This window comes from Oratosquilla oratoria, chromosome 10 (assembly GCF_046742065.1).
Source record: "Oratosquilla oratoria isolate Oo_2021 chromosome 10, ASM4674206v1, whole genome shotgun sequence".
Classification (NCBI taxonomy): Eukaryota; Metazoa; Arthropoda; class Malacostraca; order Stomatopoda; family Squillidae; genus Oratosquilla; species Oratosquilla oratoria.
This window is the reverse complement of record NC_134786.1, coordinates 63,613,149-63,635,101: the sequence shown is the minus strand read 5'-3', so window position 1 is coordinate 63,635,101 and position 21,953 is coordinate 63,613,149. Positions and strand designations below refer to the sequence as shown.

The 21,953-nt window shown below is 41.7% G+C and overlaps 1 protein-coding gene across 1 annotated transcript in view; it reads left to right on the top strand.

Annotated features, from left to right (window-relative positions):
- The window catches only part of LOC143029021 (pituitary homeobox x-like), a 76,718-nt gene extending 61,090 nt beyond the window's left edge, over positions 1–15,628 (top strand). The window contains exons 2-4 of the mRNA XM_076191362.1: positions 11,171–11,303; positions 13,302–13,368; positions 14,456–15,628. Coding sequence (XP_076047477.1) covers positions 11,171–11,303; positions 13,302–13,368; positions 14,456–15,058 — 803 coding nt within the window. The 3' untranslated portion in view covers positions 15,059–15,628. The remainder of the gene's footprint in view (positions 1–11,170; positions 11,304–13,301; positions 13,369–14,455) is intronic.
- The last annotated feature ends 6,325 nt before the right edge of the window (positions 15,629–21,953 follow it).

Here is a 21,953-nt window from a genome sequence, read left to right as displayed (position 1 = left end):
ATTACCTGATTGAAATCGTCAGCCAAAAAATCTTTAAAGTGTGTCACTATAATTCATGAGTTAATCCATCAAGGCCAGACGGCTTTGTTCAGCTTAGAAGGGACCTATGGTCGTTGAGAGTTAACTGTTACTTGATCCCCCGTCAAATGTTGTGAATTTGAAAAGCTAGAAGACGACTTCGCCTACGGTATTCTAGACTTCCCTAAGTCTACAATTCAACAAAATGTATATTCGCATAGGTTTCACTTCTCTTAGTTCGTTATTCAGTTTCTCCATATATGACGCAAAGGGGAATAGACATTTGGAGATCCGAAAAATAAAAGATTGAAACCTAAGTCGTTCATAATCAAACGAACTCACTTTAGTCGCGTAAGTGTGACTGGGGCTTTAGTGTAATACTCCATCCCCACTCAACGGAGACCGTCCCGAACATGACGAAAGCACTCCCAGAACTCCTAATGAACTCGAGGTATGTCAACAAACTTCGTGACCTGGCGTGACCTCCAAGCTGCAGGTAGTTGGTCAGGAACGGGGGCGGGGGGGGGGGGAAGAGAGGAGGGAGGGGGAGGGGGGAAGGCGCCGTTAAACCGAACGACTGCCAACAAGGTGTGAGAGTGTACGTCTCAGCCTTGCCATTTCAAAGCAAGACTGCTACTGTCCCTTAGTCTAGTCTAGTCCCTCCTGCGTGTTCGCTGATCCTGCCCATTGTGTCTTGTTAGCTACATTGAGGCTACTGTTCCGTATCTTGTATGTATGTTTTCGTATGTCCATGTGTATGTATTTGTATGTGTATATGTATTATTATGTGTATGAGTGTATGTGTATGAATATGTGTACGTGTAAGTATATATGTATGAATGTATCTGTATGTGTATGGTATATGTATGTGTATATGTATATCTATGTGTACGTGTATATGTATATGTATGTATATGTGTATATGTGTATACACTGGTTTAAACATAACACCTTTTTCACAGTTATTATTATTTTTCCGGATATTCTAAATTACTGGAGTACTGCAAATAGATCTTACGGCAAACGAACCTTTCTTATGAACTGTTGACACATCGATCATGAAAAAAAACCTTTTTCAATGGCTGAAGTAGAGGGCTTGCTACTGCTACTACTACTTCATCCTCTTACTTGCGGGTTCGAATCCCGCACTCCTCTCCGATCCCCAGCAGTGACTGTTTGTTACCTGCCCCCTAAGAGTCCCCAAAACGCATACGAATAGGGCAAATGCGACGACTTTGGCCGCAGCTACTACACAGCGCCTCCTGGCGTAAGATCCTTTGCACCTTCATCTTTTTTATTTTAATTTATATATTTATCTATTCATTTCTTTTACCTGGGCGGACTTCATGCCATTCTCCTGTGTTGCTAGTCTTCCATTCACTGATTGATGGGGTCAAAAAGCAGTATATGAAGAGGAGGAGGAGGAGGAGGAGGGGCGAGGAGGAGGAGGGGAAGGAGGAGGAGGAGGGGAAGGAGGAGGAGGAGGAGGAGGAGGAGGAGGGGGAGGAGGAAGAGGAGGAGACGAAGGAGGCTAAGGTTGAGGAGGAAGATGGGGAGTGTGAAAAATAAGAAAAAGAGGAGGAGGAGGAGGAGTTGGAGGAAATGAAGGAGGCTAAGGATGAAGATGAGGGAAGAAGAAGAGGGGAAAGAGGAGGAGGAAGAGGAGGCGACGACGGAGGATGAGGATAAGGAGGATGAGTGTGGAGTATAATAAAAAGAGGAGGAAGAGGAGGAGTATGAAGAGTAAGAGGAGGAAGATGAGGAAGAGGAGGAGGGTAAGGAGGATGAGGAGGAGGAGCAAGAGAAAAGGGAGGAAAAGGAAGAGGAGGAGGAAAGGAAGGAGGAAGAGGAAGAAAATGAAGAGGAAGAGGAGGAAGGGAAGGAGGAAGAGGAGGAGGAGTGTGTAGGGTAAGAGATAGAGGAGGAGGAGGGTAAGGAGGATGAGGATGAAGAGCAAGAGAAAGAAGAGGAAAAAGAAGAAGAGGAGGCGGAGGAGGAAAAGGAAGAAGAGGAGGCGGAGGAGGAAAAGGAGGAAGAGGAGGAAGGAGAGGAGGAAGAAGAGGAGAAGGAAAAGGAAGAGGGAGAGGAGGAAGGAGAAGAGGAGGAAGAGGAGGGGGCAGAGGAGGAAGGAGAGGAGGAAGAAGAGGAGGAGAAGGTGAAGGAAGAGGGAGATGAGGAAGGAGAAGAGGAGGAAGAGGAGGAGGAAGAGAAGATGACTGAGGACGATGACGAAGAGGAAAATTTGAAGAAGTAATTGTAGATTTAGGAACTGACCAATTACATCGCATAATAACGTTCAAAGGCGACCGTGATTGGTCAGGGCAGGAAAGGGGTGAGGCTGGTTTCGCCTGGTAATAAGACAACTAAACTGATCACAAAATTGTGGTGATGACGAGTTCCCATAGTCGTAGTCGTAGTAGTAGTAGTAGTAGTAGTAGTAGTAGTAGTAGTAGTAGTAGTAGTAGTAGTAGTAGTAGTAGTAGTAGTAGTAGTAGTAGTAGTAGTGTTAGTAGTAGTAGTAGTAGTAGTAGTAGTGTTAGTAGTAGTAGTAGTAGTAGTAGTAGTAGTAGTAGTAGTAGTAGTAGTAGTAGTAGTAGTAGTAGTAGTAGTAGTTGTAGTAGTAGTAGATGAATAAGAACAGTAGTACTATTGGGTGGTAATGGTATTGCTAATAGTAGTAACATAGTCAACAATGATAGTAATGGCAACTGGAATAGAGACAGTGGTATCGAAATAGCAGTGGAAGTAGCAGAAATAATAGTAATAGTCTACTAGTAGAATAGTAGTAATAGACGTGGTAGTAAAAGCATAACTACATAGCAGTATAATAGTAGCAGTGGGAGTAGTAGTAATAGTAGCAATAGACTACTAGTAGAATAATAGGAAGAGACGTGGAAGTAAAACCAAAACTAGGAAGTGATCTATTTCTGGTTATGAAACTCGAAATCACATCATTAGAATGCTCAGTGGTGCTATCGACGGAAACCACTGAATAACCTAGTTTTAGTGAAGATAACTAGTGCGCAGTTAGTGAGGAAGACGATCGATAGTTTGGTCACTCGGGTGGATAGTTAGTTTAATGATCTCATTGTGGTTCACGCCGTGAGGCTATTAACGTGCTTGTGCTGATAACCTGATTGGGCTTGTTGGGTTGTGGTTATGACCTTGGGGTATCGCACCCTTCCCCAACGACCTTAATCATCCTTAGCCCCCAACCCACCCAAACCAGAACCTAAACCCACTCAAGCCTAAACCCAAACCTAAACCCATTCAAGCCCTAACCCACCCAAATCTACATCGACCCAAACCCAAACCCAAACCCAAATCCACCTAACCACTATATTCCCATCCAAACCCCAACTCACCCAAACCGAAACTCACCCTAACCTACCCAAAACTAAACCTAAATAAACCCCAACCCACCCAAACCTAAACCCAAACCCAAACACAAACTCACCCAAGCCCAAACCCACCCAAACTCAAACCCCCAACTCACCCAAATCCACCCAAACCCACCCAAATCGAAACTCAAACCCACCCAAACCCAAACCCAATCAAACCCAAACTCACCAAAACCCCAACCCCCAACCCACCCAAACCCAAACCCACCCAAATCCAAACTCAAACCCACCCAAACCCAAACCCACCCATGCGCAAACCCAAACCCCAAACCCCAAACCACCCTAACCCAGCCCCCAACCCCTACCCCGGCCCCAACCCCCAACCCCCCAACCCACCCATCCGACCCCCCACGGCCACGAGGCCGTCGGCAATTTCACACGACGTCGCCTACCACCAGGTGGGCGGTGTAATTAGCGGAGGGGCTCGGGGCAAGCTGGGGACCCTCCCCGTGACAAAGTGTGACTTCGCGGCGCATGCACGGGACTCGAAGACAAGGCATCATCACGTTTCACTCCCCCAAAGCTAAATAAAATCACGTGACGGCAGCTTAAATAAATTAAATAAAGTACCTCACTGAAGCGATTTTTTCCCTCTAACCCGGTTAAGAAAAGTATTAAATTCAGTTTGTTAGATATGTCAACATAGACATTAACTGAGCGAAAGTAATGCTTATTAGTCTTAACAGACTCTTAGAATATCTAACTATAGTTAAGGACTATATCTAAGTTGACTATAGTCACTCAAGAATATTTGAATTACAACTGTTGAACAAGAACTTTATACTTTTTATTTTTTTTGTTAAATTTTTCTTTTTCGTTCTTGTGTGTGTATTATGTTGTAAATGGGTACGTGTCTCGTGATTAATATGCCTTTTTGTATCTATGAAATATCTTATGAGGAATCACAACGGTTTACAATTGGTCACAAGAGGCAGGCAGGAGACCTTATGGTCCATACCAAGATCGGATACAGAAAAGAAAAAAAATAAAGATAGAAAAAAGAAAGATAACACAAAATAAAATAGCAATAAATTAAAGTAAATAAGATCAAATAAAGTTAATTGAAACATAACAAAATAAAATCAGTAAGATAAAAAATAAAACAAAATAAAATGAAAATAAAGTGAAATAAGTAGAAGAAATAAGATAAAACTAAACAGAAACCAAAACCAAAGTAAAAACAAAATAATGATAATAATAGAAATAAAAAATTATAGACACGACATCATACCTATCAGGAAAAGAACAGAAAAGGACTGGGCACCCCGAGAATTAACCCAGTTACCCTTATGGCAGTTAAGGGGCGTGGGGGTGGGGTTGAGGGCGATTCCACTGGTGATTAAAATCAACTGACGGCAGACATAACAAAATATAAGAGGACGATCGCTGCCTGGTTGGAATTGGTCGGTAATCAACCGGGATTCTTCATCGTCTGAATGAAACGACACGTCATAACTAAAGAAAAACATTAAAAAAAAAATAACTGAATAAAACTGAATCAAGTAAAACAAAATAAAGAGTTAAATAGACCAGTAGAAAATAAAACCAAATAAATAGATAAAAAAACCGAAGATTTTCAATTCATTTGCCCATTGGCACTGAAACGACAAAGACTTCCAAAGGCAAAACATAAGAACATAAGAATGGAGACTGCAAAAAACCGAAAGTCCTACACTAGGCAGTTCCATGTCCCTTACCACCTGTCATCCCTGTCCATAAAGTTATCTGATCTCATAAAACAACATATTGTTTCAGCGCAGTACTACATGGTTACTAAGTATTCCATTCGTTAACCACTCTGTTAGCAAGCCCGTTCTTGCTTATTTCTTTCTTAAACCTAAATTTGTCTAAGGAGACCTTCTGGTCCACGAGGAACCTGGAGAAAGACCTCCCTGTCAGGTTAAAATAAACGAAGAGCGTTCGAATCGAGGAAACAAACTAAATCCCTGGAATTAGCTGATGGCCTTAATGTTGTCTCAGCAATAAAATCTTGAACCCTCGGGGGGATCGCGCAGGCAATAAACGCGACGAGAGACCCGCCGAGTGACCCAAACAAGACACAGGAACCACATTTAATATTCCTCACCCCACCCACGACCTTGGCAAGGACCTCAGAGGACTGAAGACCGATGAGGAACGCAGGGCGGAGTCTGGAGGTGCGAAGCTCTGGATAGGTGAGGTCACGAAGGGTCAAAGGAAGCCTCCACGGCCTCAACAGAGGTCAACACATGACCTTTGGGGGCATCAAGAGCACTGTGGAGGGAGTGGAGGAGGAGGGAGTGGGGGTGATCTATGTCGTGCATCGCTGTAGGGGTCAGTCGATTCTTGCTTGTGGTCAGAGGCGGTTTTCCGAAGTCGTTCCGAAGTCGCTCCGAAGACGTTCTTGAAGAAAGACCCTGAGACACTTCCTCATGGAGCTCCCAATGGATGACTTGCTATTGGTACCTGAACGTAAGTTTTCTCTAAATCCATTTAACACCCAACCCGCCACCCTCTCCATTCTCTTCACATCCACAAGAGGACGAACTTTAGTGATTTTTTTTTTCTGGTGAATGCAAAGGATCCCCTTAGGCTGAGGAACCAACGACGACCGAAGAGAAAGAAAAAAGGAAATCTCGAATGAGCGGACAGCTTCAGTGATTTTATTCTGGCTAAATAATAGTTATTTTATTTTCCCGAGAAGACAGCCACAAACCCAGCTATAATAGGCGCCGTCAGGTGATTTTATTCACCTGAAAAACTGCGCTCATCCTGCAAAGTTCGTGATAATCTACAGTGAGCCTTTTAACCTGCGGGATAGTTTATATGTTTGATACTGGTTAAGTAGAATCAACAGAAACGTGGAGACACGAAACAAAGAAGTTTGCAGGAGTGACGTGGCATAGGTAAGCCTTTTTTTTGTGGTTTGCGGGGCTCGTACCTGCTCGGACCTCAATTTTGATTGTTGTCCGGAACTGTTCACACCTGAGCGCAGGATTCGAACCGACGCCCGAAATCCCTACGCGGCCCCCATAGGCTGAATCGTGATTCATTGGAGACATACGGGAGGCTTTTGTTCTTTATTGGACTAGTAATGGAGGATAACCGAACAATTTCAGTCGTTTAAAGTTGGCCCCTGGTTTAGTGTGTGTGTTGCGTCATTGGCTATTTATGATAGTGGAAAATTTTGTATTTTCTTTAGCTAAAGAAACAGACTATTTGATGCAACACTTTTGTTCTGGCTGGTGCTAGTCGATTCTATTCTAACTGGAATGTGACTTAGCTTATAGAAATCTAGACTTCTCTAAGAACATTTCAACAGCATGTCTAACATTAGGTTTGCAATCTCTTAGCTCATCATTCCGTTTTGCTATATATGGCGGAATGATATTTTGATTTTTGAAGATTTGAAAAATGAAATATTGTAACCGAAGTCATTTTTACTTAAAGTCTCAACGGTTGGTGCTGGTGATAACCCCGTGGAAGCCCAGTATGATAACCCCGTGGAAGCCCAGTGTGATAGCCCCTTCAGCCTTTGTGATTTTGTACGAGTTGTATTTCTTGTAGTTCTTGATTTTATTTTTTATATATTTTTTTACATTTTTGTGTTTCTTTTGTATCTTGTATCTATTGTAATTCTTGCATTTTTTCATTTCTTGCATTCTTTGCATTTTTGTATTTATTATATTTCTTGTATATCTTGTATTCATTGTAGTTTTTGTATCTAGTGTAGTTCTTTAACTTCTTCCATTTCATGTATTTCTTATCTATTGTATTGTATTTGCTGTATCAGGTGTAGTTCTCGTATTTCTTATATTCCTTGTACTTCCTGTATTATTTGTATTTGTTGTATTTTTCTAGAGCCATTCTCTAGTTACATGAAACAATGACTTCTGATATAAAATATTTGATAATAGATCTTTCTGTCTACAGGGAGGTGTTATGCAAACGAAAATGAAAAGAAAAAAGTTAATATGCACATTAGTATTGAAACAGGAATAGAAAATATGTGGACTGTTCTAAATCAGGCGATTTCACATTTTTCAAAGACTGAATATCCTCCCTGCCGCCTCCTCCTCCTCCCTCCCTCCCCCTCCAGTAGTATTTAATGCAGAAACACGACATGGCGGTAATTAATGAAAGAAGAAAAAGTCAAATCGTAATTGGCTCGAACGCGACGCAAAGCCGTCGAAAGACGCCTCGTTGCCGAACCGGACGCCCAAACAGAATGTTTTCGGCGAGTTTTTCGTCCTCCGGCGCAGAGCGTTTTAGGTCGTCGACTATTCGTCGCCGGCCCAACTGCAACTCTTTTACCAGCTGGAGAGCCGTCATTGGGGCGCCCTCTGGCAGCTGGCCGCAGAACAACAAGTCCGTTTTGCGAGTGGCCGGGGGATTTAGCCAATGACGGTACTGATGGGCAAATTGACCCCAGCCGTCCGTCCCTTCATCACGTGCCAATAAGCAATTAAGGAGTTTTCCTCTCTGAGTGTCGATGTGTGAAGCCCATCGAAGGCTTTCGAACTTTCCAATCACGAGGGGGAGAGATCGGGCAAGTGTCCGACCGGGGCAAACACTCGGACATCGAGTGCCCCCCGGACGGATGCCCCTGAGCCGGACAACGCGGGGCAGTTAGCCCCGGTTTTTTGAGTCCCCTTTTCGTCCGCCCAAAACAGGGCACGTTTGTCCTCCCCCTTTTTTGACGGACCCAAATCTCCTCTCGTCCGAGTGAGACGTGATCTGCTCTCAATTTGATTGACAGGAAACGGACAATTCGCTCTCTCTTTCTCTCTCTCTTTTATATTCATGTGAACTTGTGATTCCATTTGCTGTTTCCTGTGTTTTTCGTTTGCGCACTGCCGTCTGTGAACATGAACACGTACCATGCGTTACCATGAGTTACCATGAATTACCAAGCTCTTGCGAAGTTACCATGAATTACCAAGCTCTTGCGATTATTATTACAGCCGTAGAGTATTTGTGTATTGTTTGAAATAGCAAGCGTTTCTATCCCTGAGGACACTATCGCACCAAAGAAGTTGACGGTGATATTCTTAAAAAAATCTTTCCTTATATAAATCATACATATATCTTTGGAGGAGAAAGATTTATAAAAGGATTTAAAAAAAAATAGCATCGGAAGAATCCTTATATAAATATTTCCCTCCCAAGAATTTATATAAGATTTATATAAGGAAAGTTTCTTTTAAGAATACCACCGTGAGTCACTGAGGTGGTCAAGGATAGATTTAAGGCGGACAAGGAGAAAGAAAAGGAGATTTTTTTTTTTTTTTTTTTTTTTAGTGGAGACTAATCATAAAAGAATACCGCGTGACTTGGTCCGTAGGGGCGCCAATAAATTCCCTAAAAGATTCCCTATCCATAAAAAAATCCCTATTTACCAAAAGGCTTTATTCCCTATTATAAGGAAGGTAGCCAGCCATGATATTCACCCTGCACTACCCATCCTACTTCCCTCTATCACTTTTTTTATTTATTTATTTATTTATTTTTTTTTTAATCTTGGCTCCTTGTGGATGAAGGGTCATCCCATCCTCCCGCCCACTGTTCGGGTCAGAAGAAATGCAGCAAGACACAGCACATTCACAGCAGAACCCACCCTAAAATCCTGACTACATGAAAAATGCAGTCAATACACCATAGGGGGTCCAATTGCAAAGAAAAAATACTTGTATGGAATTGGCAGTTACCGACCTGTCTATCAAAAGAAGAACCACGTGAAGACGGAGCCTTTGTTAGTACGAACTCTTGCTTTTTACAGCTTCATCAAGTACTTGATATAAAGCTCTAACAAGCGAAACATCGTGATAATGAAAGCTCCATCCTCAAATGTTATTTCTTTTTGATAGAAAAATATTTCTTGAGGATGAGGTGACTAAAACTATTCTTGGGACTATATAGAATGCATAGATACTTCTGTACCTAATACATGCTATCACAAACAATTAGATATAGAATTCCAATGGACGCAATATTGAATACACAGACACATTAACCTTTCCGATGTATATATATATATATATATGTATATATATATATATATATATATGTATATATATATATATACATGTATATATTTATATATATATATACATATATATACAAATATACATATATATACAAATATATATATATATACATATATATATATATATATATATATATATAAACTGTATATGTTGTAACTGTACAATGACACTTTTAACACAATGTAATTTCAAAAGTGAAGCCTCACACACGGCACCAATATGCTTGACTAACTCGCCTTCGGCTGTATCGTGTCGTCTCACACAAAATCCTAAATACAGAATTTTCTGCGCAGATGCACAAAGGCAATTCACAAGAAAATTCGAAATTTATAGAGCCTCGCACACGCCATTGATATGCTTGACTAGTTCACTTACGTTCATGTTTTATAGCCTCACACAAAATCCCGAAAAGAGAATTTTTCTGTGTAACTGTACGATGGCAATACTTTAAATGCAGGATATTTTGAGAGGTCTAGCCTCGCGCGGGGTACTCAATTGCTCGTCTTGTTCTTATGGCGGGTCTGAGTCACTTCGTTCGATAGTTCTAGCCTCACACTGGGTTCTGAAAAACTCATTTCGTTCTAGAGTTCTAGCCTCACGTGGGGTTCTGAAAAACTCATCTCGTTCGAGAGTTGTAGCCTCACACTGGGTTCTGAAAAACTCATTTCGTTCGGTAGTTCTAGCCTCGCACTGGGTTCTAAAAAATCTATTTTGTTCTAGAGTTCTAGCCTCATGTGGGGTTTCTGAAAAATTCATATCGTTCGAGAGTTGTAGCCTCACAGGGGGTTCTGAAAAAATAATTTCGTTCGATAGTCCTAACCTCACAGGGGGATTGGGGAATAATGAAATGATCATCACTCCTTCGATTTGCAACAAAACATAAACCCTCCTTTCTTGCTGAAATGAATACGTGTGTTGTAAAACACACAAGGCCCCAAAGAAACACACTCAGTCACAAAGAAACACACACGGTCACAAAGAAACACATACGGTCACAACTCCGTGTTACCATACCGCATATATTACATCGTTCTTTGTCTCTGTTTGTTGTCATAGAGCCCTGACCCGCAAGGTCTTTTTTGTGTGTGTGTGTTGCGGGCGTGGAAGGGCCTTCAGGTTTGACAAATGTCCCCGGCTTCTCAGGAGACCAACTTGCCTGTTCTTCGTCGTGTTTAGATTATTTCGTTTTTCTACCACCTCAGAGGTCGGGAGGAAAAACTTTGTTCTTTGGTGATTTAACAAGTCTTTCCTTACCCTGTGGTGATGCTACACTCAGGGTCCGAACAAGAACAGGACAGTCCGCTTCCAAAAGAAAACGATGTGGTGTTATGAATAGGTGTGACCTAATTTGGTTTGTAGGTTTATTTCCTCCTGATGTCGTGTTGGTGGTTTTCTTTACGATGTGATGTGACCTGTTCTTGTTTGGACTTTTTCTTGGCTTTGACTATAGTTTTCGATGATGACTACATTTCAGATTTCATGAAAGATAGATAAATAGAAAACAAAACAATAAACAACAACAACTAATGCATCTTTCACTTTTTGGATTGTAGAGCAACTGTTTCCTTTTGCAAATCCTGAGTCACCAAGTCTTCACTCAGTTAAGAGTTCAAACCAGTCTCTCACATGGCAAGACTGGGGAAGAAAAAGACTGCATCTTTCGGTCATTGCTTTCTTTGTACACCTCGTAGATCAGCCTCCTCATTCTTTGGTCTCTTGTTGCAGACGAGAAGCCCAGCCAGTCCTGCACGACGGAGTCTGAGGATGAGAAGAACAAGAAGAAGAGGCAGCGACGGCAGAGGACCCACTTCACCTCGCAGCAGCTGCAGGAGCTGGAGGGCACCTTCGCACGCAACAGGTGAGAGAAAGAGAGAGAGAGAGAGAGAGAGAGAGAGAGAGAGAGAGAGAGAGAGAGAGAGAGAGAGAGAGAGGAGAGAGACCAACACATACACACACACACATGCATACACACACACACACACACACACACACACACACACACACACACACACACACACACACACACACACACACACACACACACACACACACACACACACACACAGAGAGAGAGAGAGAGAGAGAGAGAGAGAGAGAGAGAGAGAGAGAGAGAGAGAGAGAGAGAGAGAGAGACACACACACACACACACACACACACACACACACACACACACACACACACACACACAAACACACACACACACACACATAGAGAGAGAGAGAGAGAGAGAGAGAGAGAGAGAGAGAGAGAGAGAGAGAGAGAGAGAGAGAGAGAGAGAGAGAGAGAGAGAGAGAGGAGAGAGAGAGAGAGAGAGAGAGAGAGAGAGGAGAGAGAGAGAGAGAGAGAGAGAGAGAGAGAGAGAGAGAGAGAGAGAGAGAGAGAGAGAGAGAGAGAGAGAGAGAGAGAGAGAGAGAGAGAGAGAGAGAGAGAGAGAGAGAGAGAGAGAGAGAGAAGAGAGGAGAGAGAAGAGAGAGAGAGAGAGAGAGAGAGAGAGCGGGAGTGAGAGAAAGAGAGAGCGGGAGTGAGAGAAAGAGCGAGCGATCGATCGAAAGAGAGAGAGAGAGAGAGAGAGAGAGAGAGAGAGAGAGAGAGAGAGAGAGAGAGAGAGAGAGAGAGAGAGAGAGAGAGAGAGAGGGACATGAATCGTTGTTACACCTTCATCTACTTCTGCCTTATCATTCTGTAGGAATGTTTTTACCAACTTATTCCGTTATCAAATCTTAGAAACCTAGTGTGACAATTTTGTTGGAATGTTTTAGATCCGCTACACCTTTACTACAGTATTTCTTAAAATAAAGGTAAATTTCACCTTAATTAGCTTTCGGACTTCAAAATAACCATGCCCTATCCTTTCACAGTAATATAGATCTTCTTTCATTATATCACTAGTTCTTATGATCTGTGAGGAATTATTTCACCAACTTACTCTATCATTACTTCTAAGTTCTTGGTGCGAAAAATAAAATGACTAGACGTTTCACTTCTTAGGACAAGCGTGGAGATTCTTAACTAGAATATGTGTGTGCTCTTACTCTAGTACTGTTTCCTAGGATTAAGCTTAGTCTGAGCTTTGGTTAATAATATACTCAAGCTGGATCTCTGTCTAGCTCTGGCTTATCAGTTCACAGGTATGCTATTGCCTGCTATGTTATTAGCTTTCAGAACATCTTTTTTTAAGACTCTAGGATTAGTTTTCATCTTTTGCTCACTCATTCTTTCTTAGGAAAACTTAGATTAATTTTTGGCGGTGAACAGCTATGGGTCGCGTAAGGGTAAGATTATGTCGTATTGTTATTAAATTTTCTTTTGATTTTTCGGGTTTTAATAGAAGCGCCCTTCCTCTTTAGCCTCTTTTTTGTTCTTTTAGGACAAGAGTTACTCTGTATATGTATATGTATGTGTATATGTATATGTATATGCATATGTATATGTATATGTATATGTATATGCATATGTATATGTATATATATATATGTATATGTATATGTATATCTATATGTATATGTATATGTATATGTATATGTATATGTATATGTATATATGTATATGTATATGTACTGTATACATATATGAATATGTATATGTACCGTATATGTATATGTATATGTATATGTATATGTATATGTATATGTATATGTATATGTATATATATATATGTACATATATATGTATATGTATATGTATATGTATATATATATGTATATGTATATGTATATATGTGTATGTATTTATGTAACCGCAAACATGGACGTGTGTGTATGTATATGTTCATGAGTATCCACGCATACATAGAGAATATGTTTACGTGTACACATAGACATATTTGACATTTAATCTTGTTTTTTCCATCCACAGGTACCCTGACCTGAGTGCTAGAGAAGAAATCGCACTGTGGCTAAACCTCAAGGAAGCACAAGTCAGGGTGAGCATTTCTTTGTTATCTGTCCTTCTACCTCGCTATCTTCGATGCCCATAAAGTTATATGGTACATTAGGATATATTCCATCGGTTTGTGTCCGCGTGGGGCGAGTACGGCAAGCGTTACTGCGTAGTATGTAATATGGTCATCATACTGGGCTATTTTTCCACCAACATCCCTAGAATATGACTTAGCTTACTATCTAGATTTCTCTAAGAACATTTCGACAATATGTCTAACATTTGTATAGGTTTACAATCTCTTAGTTCATCATTGAGCATTGCTATATATATATATGTAATGGAGAGGTAATTTGATATTTGGAGATTTGAAAAATTAAATTTTGTAACCGAAGTCGTTTTTACTCAAACGAACTCTCAACGGTCGGCGCTGATGAAACCCGTGGAAGCCCAGTGTGATAACCCCTTTCATGGCGGACGGTAATTCTGCCGCGTCGTGTGAAGAGCTCTTGCACTTCGGGTGATTCTTGTACTACATAAGAATATAAGAATGAATGAGAATGCAAGAGACCATAAGGCCTACACTAGGCAGTTCCATGTCCCTTACCACCTGTCACCCCCATCCATAAAGTTATCTAATCTTCTCTTAAAACAACCAGTTGCCTCAGCGCTCACTACGTGGCTACTAAGGCCCTGTTCATACTGGCGGTTTGAACCGCGGCGGTTCGATTACAGTGTAAATCAATGGGAGCGTTCACACACAAACGCGCATTTTTCCTTGACTGTGTGGTACCGGCGCGGTTTCCGCGCAGTTCAAACCGCTAGTGTGAACAGGACCTAAGTCTACTGTACTACCCGCACGCACAAACTCGCCTCTTTTTTTCTTTTTTTTTTCTCCTTCCTAACCTTTACCACTTTAATTTAGTTTAGGCAAGGAACCATTGTTCAGGATACTAACCTCGACTTATTGACCTTAGTTAAGGCTTTCATTCAGTTCACAAAAACCCCCTCGAGGTGTCAAGGGACCCGGCGTCCTGCGATACGCCTTATCTCTTCACACCGACGTTGTCACCTCACCCTCCCCCCCTCCCCCTCCCCTACTAAACGTTATCTTTCCCTCCTGCCCGCAGATCTGGTTCAAGAACCGACGCGCCAAGTGGAGGAAGCGGGAACGGCACGCGATGACCGCTGCAGGGATGTCAGCGATGCCCGGGGACCTGAAGGGAGGCTGGGGCCCCCAGCTGAACGGCCTGGCCTGGACCGACGACTCCCTCTACTCGGGCTACTCCTCGTACAACAACTGGGCGGCCAAGGTGACGCCCTCGCACCTCGGGGCGGCCAAGAGCCTGACGTGGGGCTTCAACAGCGTCAACATGAACCCGCTGGTCAGCCAGCAGCCACCGGCCATGTCCCCGATCAACTGCTTCCAGTCGCCCTCGCAGGGCATGGGCAGTTCCACGGCGGGCATCATGCCCACCGCCGTCTCCATGCCCTCGTCCCTGGGCACGGGGGCCACGCCATGCCCCTACCCGGCCCCGACCCCTCCCTACATGTACCGCGACCAGACCTCCATGTCCTCCTCCATCGCCTCCCTCCGCCTCAAGGCCAAGTCACACTCCCCAGCCTTCACGTACTCCACCGGCGCGGAGACTCGGTCACCGCCAGCAGATAACAACTCCTTCTTCTCGACGCCCTCGGACAAATTCTCGTGCATGAACACCGTCATTGCGTAATTGCCCGTCGTTCTCTTCCTTCCTCCCCCCCCAACCCCTCTACCTACGCCCTAATCACTCTCTTTCTCTCTTTTTCTCACGAGACGCGAGCCGCCGCCGCCGACGCCGACGCTCGCAACATCCATTCCCTCTCTTCGCTGTGGGTTCCCGCGTTTGTGTGTACTATACCATGCGCACGCATGGGACCCATCCGCTTTCCAGTATGCGTGTGTATCTGTGGCCCAGGTGGTCGCAGAAAACCTTCGACCCACCTTCCCCCCCTGTCGCTCCAGGTGGTTCCTCAAAGCCGTTCAGATGGCCGAAGATGGTTCAGGTGGCCATTTTGGGATAAGCACCATCTTCCGGGAGCAACCCGGATGTTGTGAGCAGATTTAGGTCTGTACTGTAAGATGTGGCACTATATGGTTGTTCCAGGGAGCGGTCCGCCCCCCCCCCACCTCCCTCCTCTTCTGACGCGCGCGAAAAACAAGAAAAGAAACACACACACACACACACACACACACACACACACACACACACACACACACACACACACACACACACACACACACACACACACACACACACACACACACACACCACGAACACACACACACACACACCCACACACACACACACACCCCACCACACACACACACACACACACACACACACACACACACACTCACACACACACACACACACACACACACACACACACACACACACTCACACACACACACACACACACACACACACACACACACACACACACACACACACACACACACACACACACACACACACACACACACACACACACACACACACACACACACACACACACACACACACACACACACACACACACAGAGGTCAATCGATCTAGGGACCCTCCTGTAAGTGGTAAAACCGCAATGAGAACACCGAACTTCTCCAGTGCTGCCCCTATCACGAGATCATAACCCAGACGAAGGAAGGACGGAAGAAATTGAAATCGAAACCAATTTCCTCGCGGCGCCGCAAGTGTACCGCTGACGCCGCGTGACGCCACTAGAGGTTACCGGGGTCACTGTTGTCCGGTGCCGGCGTGTGGCCGGATCCGGTGCCCGGGAAGGGACCGAGAGCTCACTTTGGGACAAATGAGGCTGCGCACTCTGCGCCAATTGCGCTGCGCAGTGCTTTGTGTACAGAATCGGTGTTCAGTGGAACCAGCCCCTTATTCCTTAACTCAGACAGTGAGTGAAACTGTATGCATGTGCCAATATAGTCGAATTTCGATTGCAACACATATATATATATATATATATATATATATATATGTATATATATATGTATATATATATACATATATATATATATATATGTATATACACATGTATATACAAGATGTGTATCTACACATATACGTGTATATGTATACGTGTAGATATATGCAATATACTTCATACTTATATGCGATGATACAATACATACATGGATCAATGTACGTAGACATATACAGTATAATTATGCATATATATACATATACGTATGTGAGAGTATGTATTAATAATATTGATATGAATATAACTGTATGTATGTGATTATATCCATGCATGTTTATATTCACTTATATATGGACATATATATGTATAATGTATATGTATATGTATGTGTATATGTATACGTATATATATGTATGTGTATGCGTATGTGTATATGTATATATATGTGTGTGCGTTTATGTGGGTGTGTATGTAACTGCAAACGTGTGCATGTGTGTGTTTATGAGTACCTATGTATATGTACAGAATATGTTTATGTGCACATAATGTATATATTTACGTAACCCTGTCCATTACTGTTATGATGCTCTGAATCAAACTCATGGCTGAAGCCGCCACGTCTCAGAGGCGAAGGCTAGTTTCAAATAAAATTTCTGAAAGAAAAATAAAAAATTTGAAAAAAAGAAATGTCAAAATTTCATGAAGAAAAGCCAAAATTTTGAGAATTTTTTATGAAGAAAACACAAATTTTTGAAAAAAAAAATCTTGAAGGAAAGTCAAAATTTTGAAAAGGTAAAAGAAAAAAAATTCTTGAAGGAAACCAGATGGCATCGTAACACGGAGGGACCTGGAGAGTCAGGCTTCGTCTAAGGTGAATATTAATCGGAAATTTTTACAAGAATGATCCCAGAAGAAGAAAGACAAAAAACTCCCTCAAGTACAGACCACACAAAGAATTCCACTCGGCAAAGAACACCTTAAAGCAACCCCACTCCCAAACAGATATCTATATTTTTTCGGAAACTCTTGCCGAAGAAATGAAGAAAATAATCGAGTCCATTTATAGTTTCTTGATTCCTTTTTTTACATATATATATAATATATATATACATATATAATATATGTACTTGGGCGATTGATTTTTCTCGTGGTGAATGCCTGATTAACCCCCCCCCCCAAACGACCCCCATTCCCTCCCCCCTACCCAAAATCCCGGGCCACCAGCTGGTCACCACCACAGAACCTCTACTTTCAGTATTCCTGTGTTATCTGTGTCTTGGTTTCATATACTTGTATCATAGAAAACTTCTCATATAATCTTATCGACGCGACTGTTGCGCGGGCAATGTTGCAGATAAATGGTGAGAATGGTAAATAGTGATTTTCATGATGATGGTGGTGATGATGATGATGATGATGATGGTGATGATGATGATGTAATGTAGTCGTCTACTCTTCTTCTTCTTCTTCTTCTTCCTACCCTCCCTCCCCTCCTCCTCCTCCTCCTCCTCTTCCTCCTCCTCCTCCTCTCTTCCTTTTAAACGAAGCAGGAGACTTGTCATACCTCATAACGTGAATATTCTAGAAGCTTCACGTTGAGTTTAGATCAGAAAAAAACCAACTTCGTGGAAAAAAATAGGTAAATTAATTGTTCTTTCTCATTCATTAATTGTGAATTTCAATGGAAAACATAGACATAAGAGAAATATATCTCAAAACATGAAATTTATGTCTTATTTTACCCTTTCCAAATGGTATAACGACTGGAATGGAATTTCCCATAAGTTAAGGTTTGATTTATAGATGATAATATTACAAAGATAGAAATCATCTGCACATGCAAAGGGTAAACGTTTTACATATACACACACGCACACATACACACATAGACACACACACACACACACACACACACACACACACACACACACACACACACACACACACACACACACACACACACACACACACACACACACACACCATTGTAAACTCCCGCCATGCCGTTCGGGACAAGAGCAATGCAGCAAGGTACAGCAGCCCTTGCACAACAGGGTCCGACAGCCCGCTTCGCCGTATGGTGGCCCGACCCGACCCCACCTCCTCATCCCCTGAAAGAAAATGATGTAACAGATGAGAGGAACATCCCTTTGGGACGGTATCATTCCCTTATCCATTTACAATCTCCCTCCATTCAATCCCTCTACCCCCTTTTTTTTATTTCATTTATCTACTCGACAGATTGTCTGCGTACCCCTTAACCCATTCATCTATATCATTTCGGTCTTCCCCTCAGTCTCACTCCATCCACCTCTGCTTTCCACGCTCTCTTTGCTAGTCTTTCCTCGTTCAGTTTCTTCATATACTCAAACCACCTCTGGACTCTGTTCCACATAATTCTGCAGATCTCTTGTCAATCTCACCTCTTTTTGTAACACCTGTTATGTTTCTCAAACATTTCATTAAAAAATAATTAGTCTCTTCCTTTACTATTCCCTTACATTCGAAGTCAGCACCCCGAAACAGCGTTGGTACAATTGTTCCTTCATATAACCTTCTCTGTCTCCAAATACCTATTTCTCGTAACATTATTTAATTTAATTTTAATACGTACTCGCCTCTTATAGGCACTGTTCACACAAGCGGTTTCAACCGTCGTGGTTTGAACCGCGGCGGTTCAATTATAAAGTCAGTGGAGGCGTTCATATACCACGCGCATGTTTTCCTTGACTATGCGGTACCGCCGCCGTTTCCGCGCGGCTCAGACCGATAGTGTGAACAGGGCCTTACTCTGTCATTCACCTCATTTGTTCCTTCGTTCACTGCCACAAACTCAACTTCCACAATCTCTCAACTTTCGCTTTCACACTCAACCTGCCTCAACATTCGTTTCACATCTCATCAGTTCACTTTTGCCTACATTCAGCCATAACATGCTTCTTTCACATAGCCTTCCAAACTCATAAATACATATAAAGTCCATCTTGTACAACAGTGAATGGGGCCCAGTGAATAGATATACATTTTTATCAACCACAATACACTTTAATTCTAAGCCATCAACACCGAGAGACTCGATGAGGCCAACATGCAGAAATTGAAACGTGGTACAGCCAAAGACTCGAACCTGTGCTCTTGATGGCGCAATCGGTTAAGTCACTAACACTTGTCACGTGCTAGCACAGGTTCGAGTCCTTGGCTGTACCACGTTTCAATTTCTGCATAAGGTCTATCTTATTTGACTCCCATTCTCGTCTGCATCTTCTCCAGCGATCACGGCTAAGGCCAACACTAAATTCGTCTTTTCTCCTCCTCCTCCTCCTCTTGGTCCTTCTACAGCTCCTCCTTCATCTCCCTCTCCTACTGCCCCTTACCCTCCTCCTCTTTCCCATTCTTCCCCCTTCTTCTTCTTCTCTCTCCCCCTCCTCCTCCTCCTACCAGCCTCATCCCTCTCGTTTCACCCCTCACTCCCAATCTATGCCAATGTCTGGTGCTTTACCCCATGTAAGCAATCTGTCCATAATGTCCAAAGGCTGCTGCTGTTTCCCCTCTCCCTCCTTGCTCCCCTCCCTCTCCCCTCTTCCGTCTCCCCTCGCCCTTGCCCTTCCCCTCTGCGCCCACTATTGGGCTGCGTTTAAGAGCTCATTGGCAAAACACTATGGTAACTTCTTAATCAAGGGACAATAAACCTTATGTTACCCTGTACTGTTGGGCAATGGTTGGGTGAGAGGGGGAGAGAGGGAGGGGGTGGCAGTGAGTGAGAATTGATTAGAGTAGATTATAATGGAAGAGCAGACGAATATGAGACCGTCTGGTCCATACATGGGTCGGATACAGAAGAATAAGTAGATAAATGAGAAATAAATGGGAAATAAATAACGAATTAGAAAAACAAATACCAGATGGCTGAACAAATGGTTACATAGATAAACGAATGAATAAAAAATATACGAATAAACAGATAAACAAGAAATAAAAACAAACGAATGAATAAATCAAATAGGTCAATTGAAGCAATATATGAATGATAAATCAAAATGAATACTGATGAATCAATGCACAAATAGATTTGTATACAAATAAATCATATTTTTATATAACTAAATAACTGACTAGATAGTTAAATAACTAAATAGCTAATTACAAGTAGTTAAGTGTATAAATGGTTAGTAAATTGGCTAATAAATTGGAAGATAAAGTAAATAGCAAGATAGATAAGTAGATAAAGATAAATAGATAAAACAGTTAATAAATGAAGAAATATTAGTGAAAATGGATGCATATATCTTTAGGTAGATACATAGATAAATGAATAAAGAGATAAATAAATGAATAGACAAAATATCAATAGATAAATAGATGAACAGATAGATTAATATATAAATAGATGAATAAATAAAGTATAAATAGATAAATAGATGAATATATAAACATGAATAGATAATAGACAAATATAGAAATAGATAAATAGATAAATAGATAAGTAGATAAATAGATAAATAGGTACATAGATAAAAAGATAAATAGATGAATAGATAAATAGATGAATAGATAGATAGATAAAAATATGAATAGATAAATAAGCGAATAGATAAATAGATGAATAGATAAACAGATGGATATATTAATAGATAAATAGGTGAATAGATAAATTGATAAATATATAGATAGATGAATAGCTATATAGATAAATAGATGAATAAGTGTATAGATAAATAGATAAAAAGATGAATAGATAAATAGATGGATAGATACATAGCTATATAGATAAATAGATGAATAAGTGTGTAGATAAATAGATAAAAATGAATAGATAAATAGATGGATAGATACACAGATAAGAAGGTAAATAGACAAATATTCATCCACCTAGAAGAGTATGCATATATTTTTGACAAATTGATGAATAGATGAGTAGATAGACAGATAGGTAGATAGATGAATTGATGGATAGATAAATAAATGAGTAGATAAGTAAATAAAAACATAAACAACTAGAAAGCTAATTATATAAATAGACAGATATATAAAAAGATATTTAAATAAAAAATAAAATAAATCTATCCATATAGAAGATGGTTTTAGTCTCATTCCAAACAAAGCAGATCGGGGTTCAATCCCTAACGAGCGAATAAGGCGTCACACTAGGCATTTCTCGCTAGCATGCTACTCGCTTTTGCTACCTCGTTTGAGCAGAAACGACATCGGTTGCGATCTTTTGTTTTTCAAATTTCCAAAAGTCAAATGTTTTTATTGTCATATTGCGAGAAGCTGAACGACAAACTAAGAGCATTTAAACCTAGAATACGAATGTTAGACACAAAATTGTCGAGATGTTCTCACGGAAGTCTAGAATATTATAACCGAAGTAGCAAGTAGCAAGTAGCAAATGCAAGTAGCATGCTATTCTAGTGTGCCGCCACCTCGGCCTAACGAGGTATTAGATTGGATTGGATTCTTGTGTTCATCCGAGGCTGGATATGGATGAGAGGGTTAAACAAACGGTGCGAATGAATATGTAAAAGGAGGCTCTCCAGTGTGGGAGGGTGGGGGAGAGGGGGAGAAAGGGAAGGTGGGAGAGGGGGAGGGGTGAGAGGGGAGGAGGGAAAGGGGAGGAGGGAAAGGGGAGAGGGGAGGAGGGAAAGAGG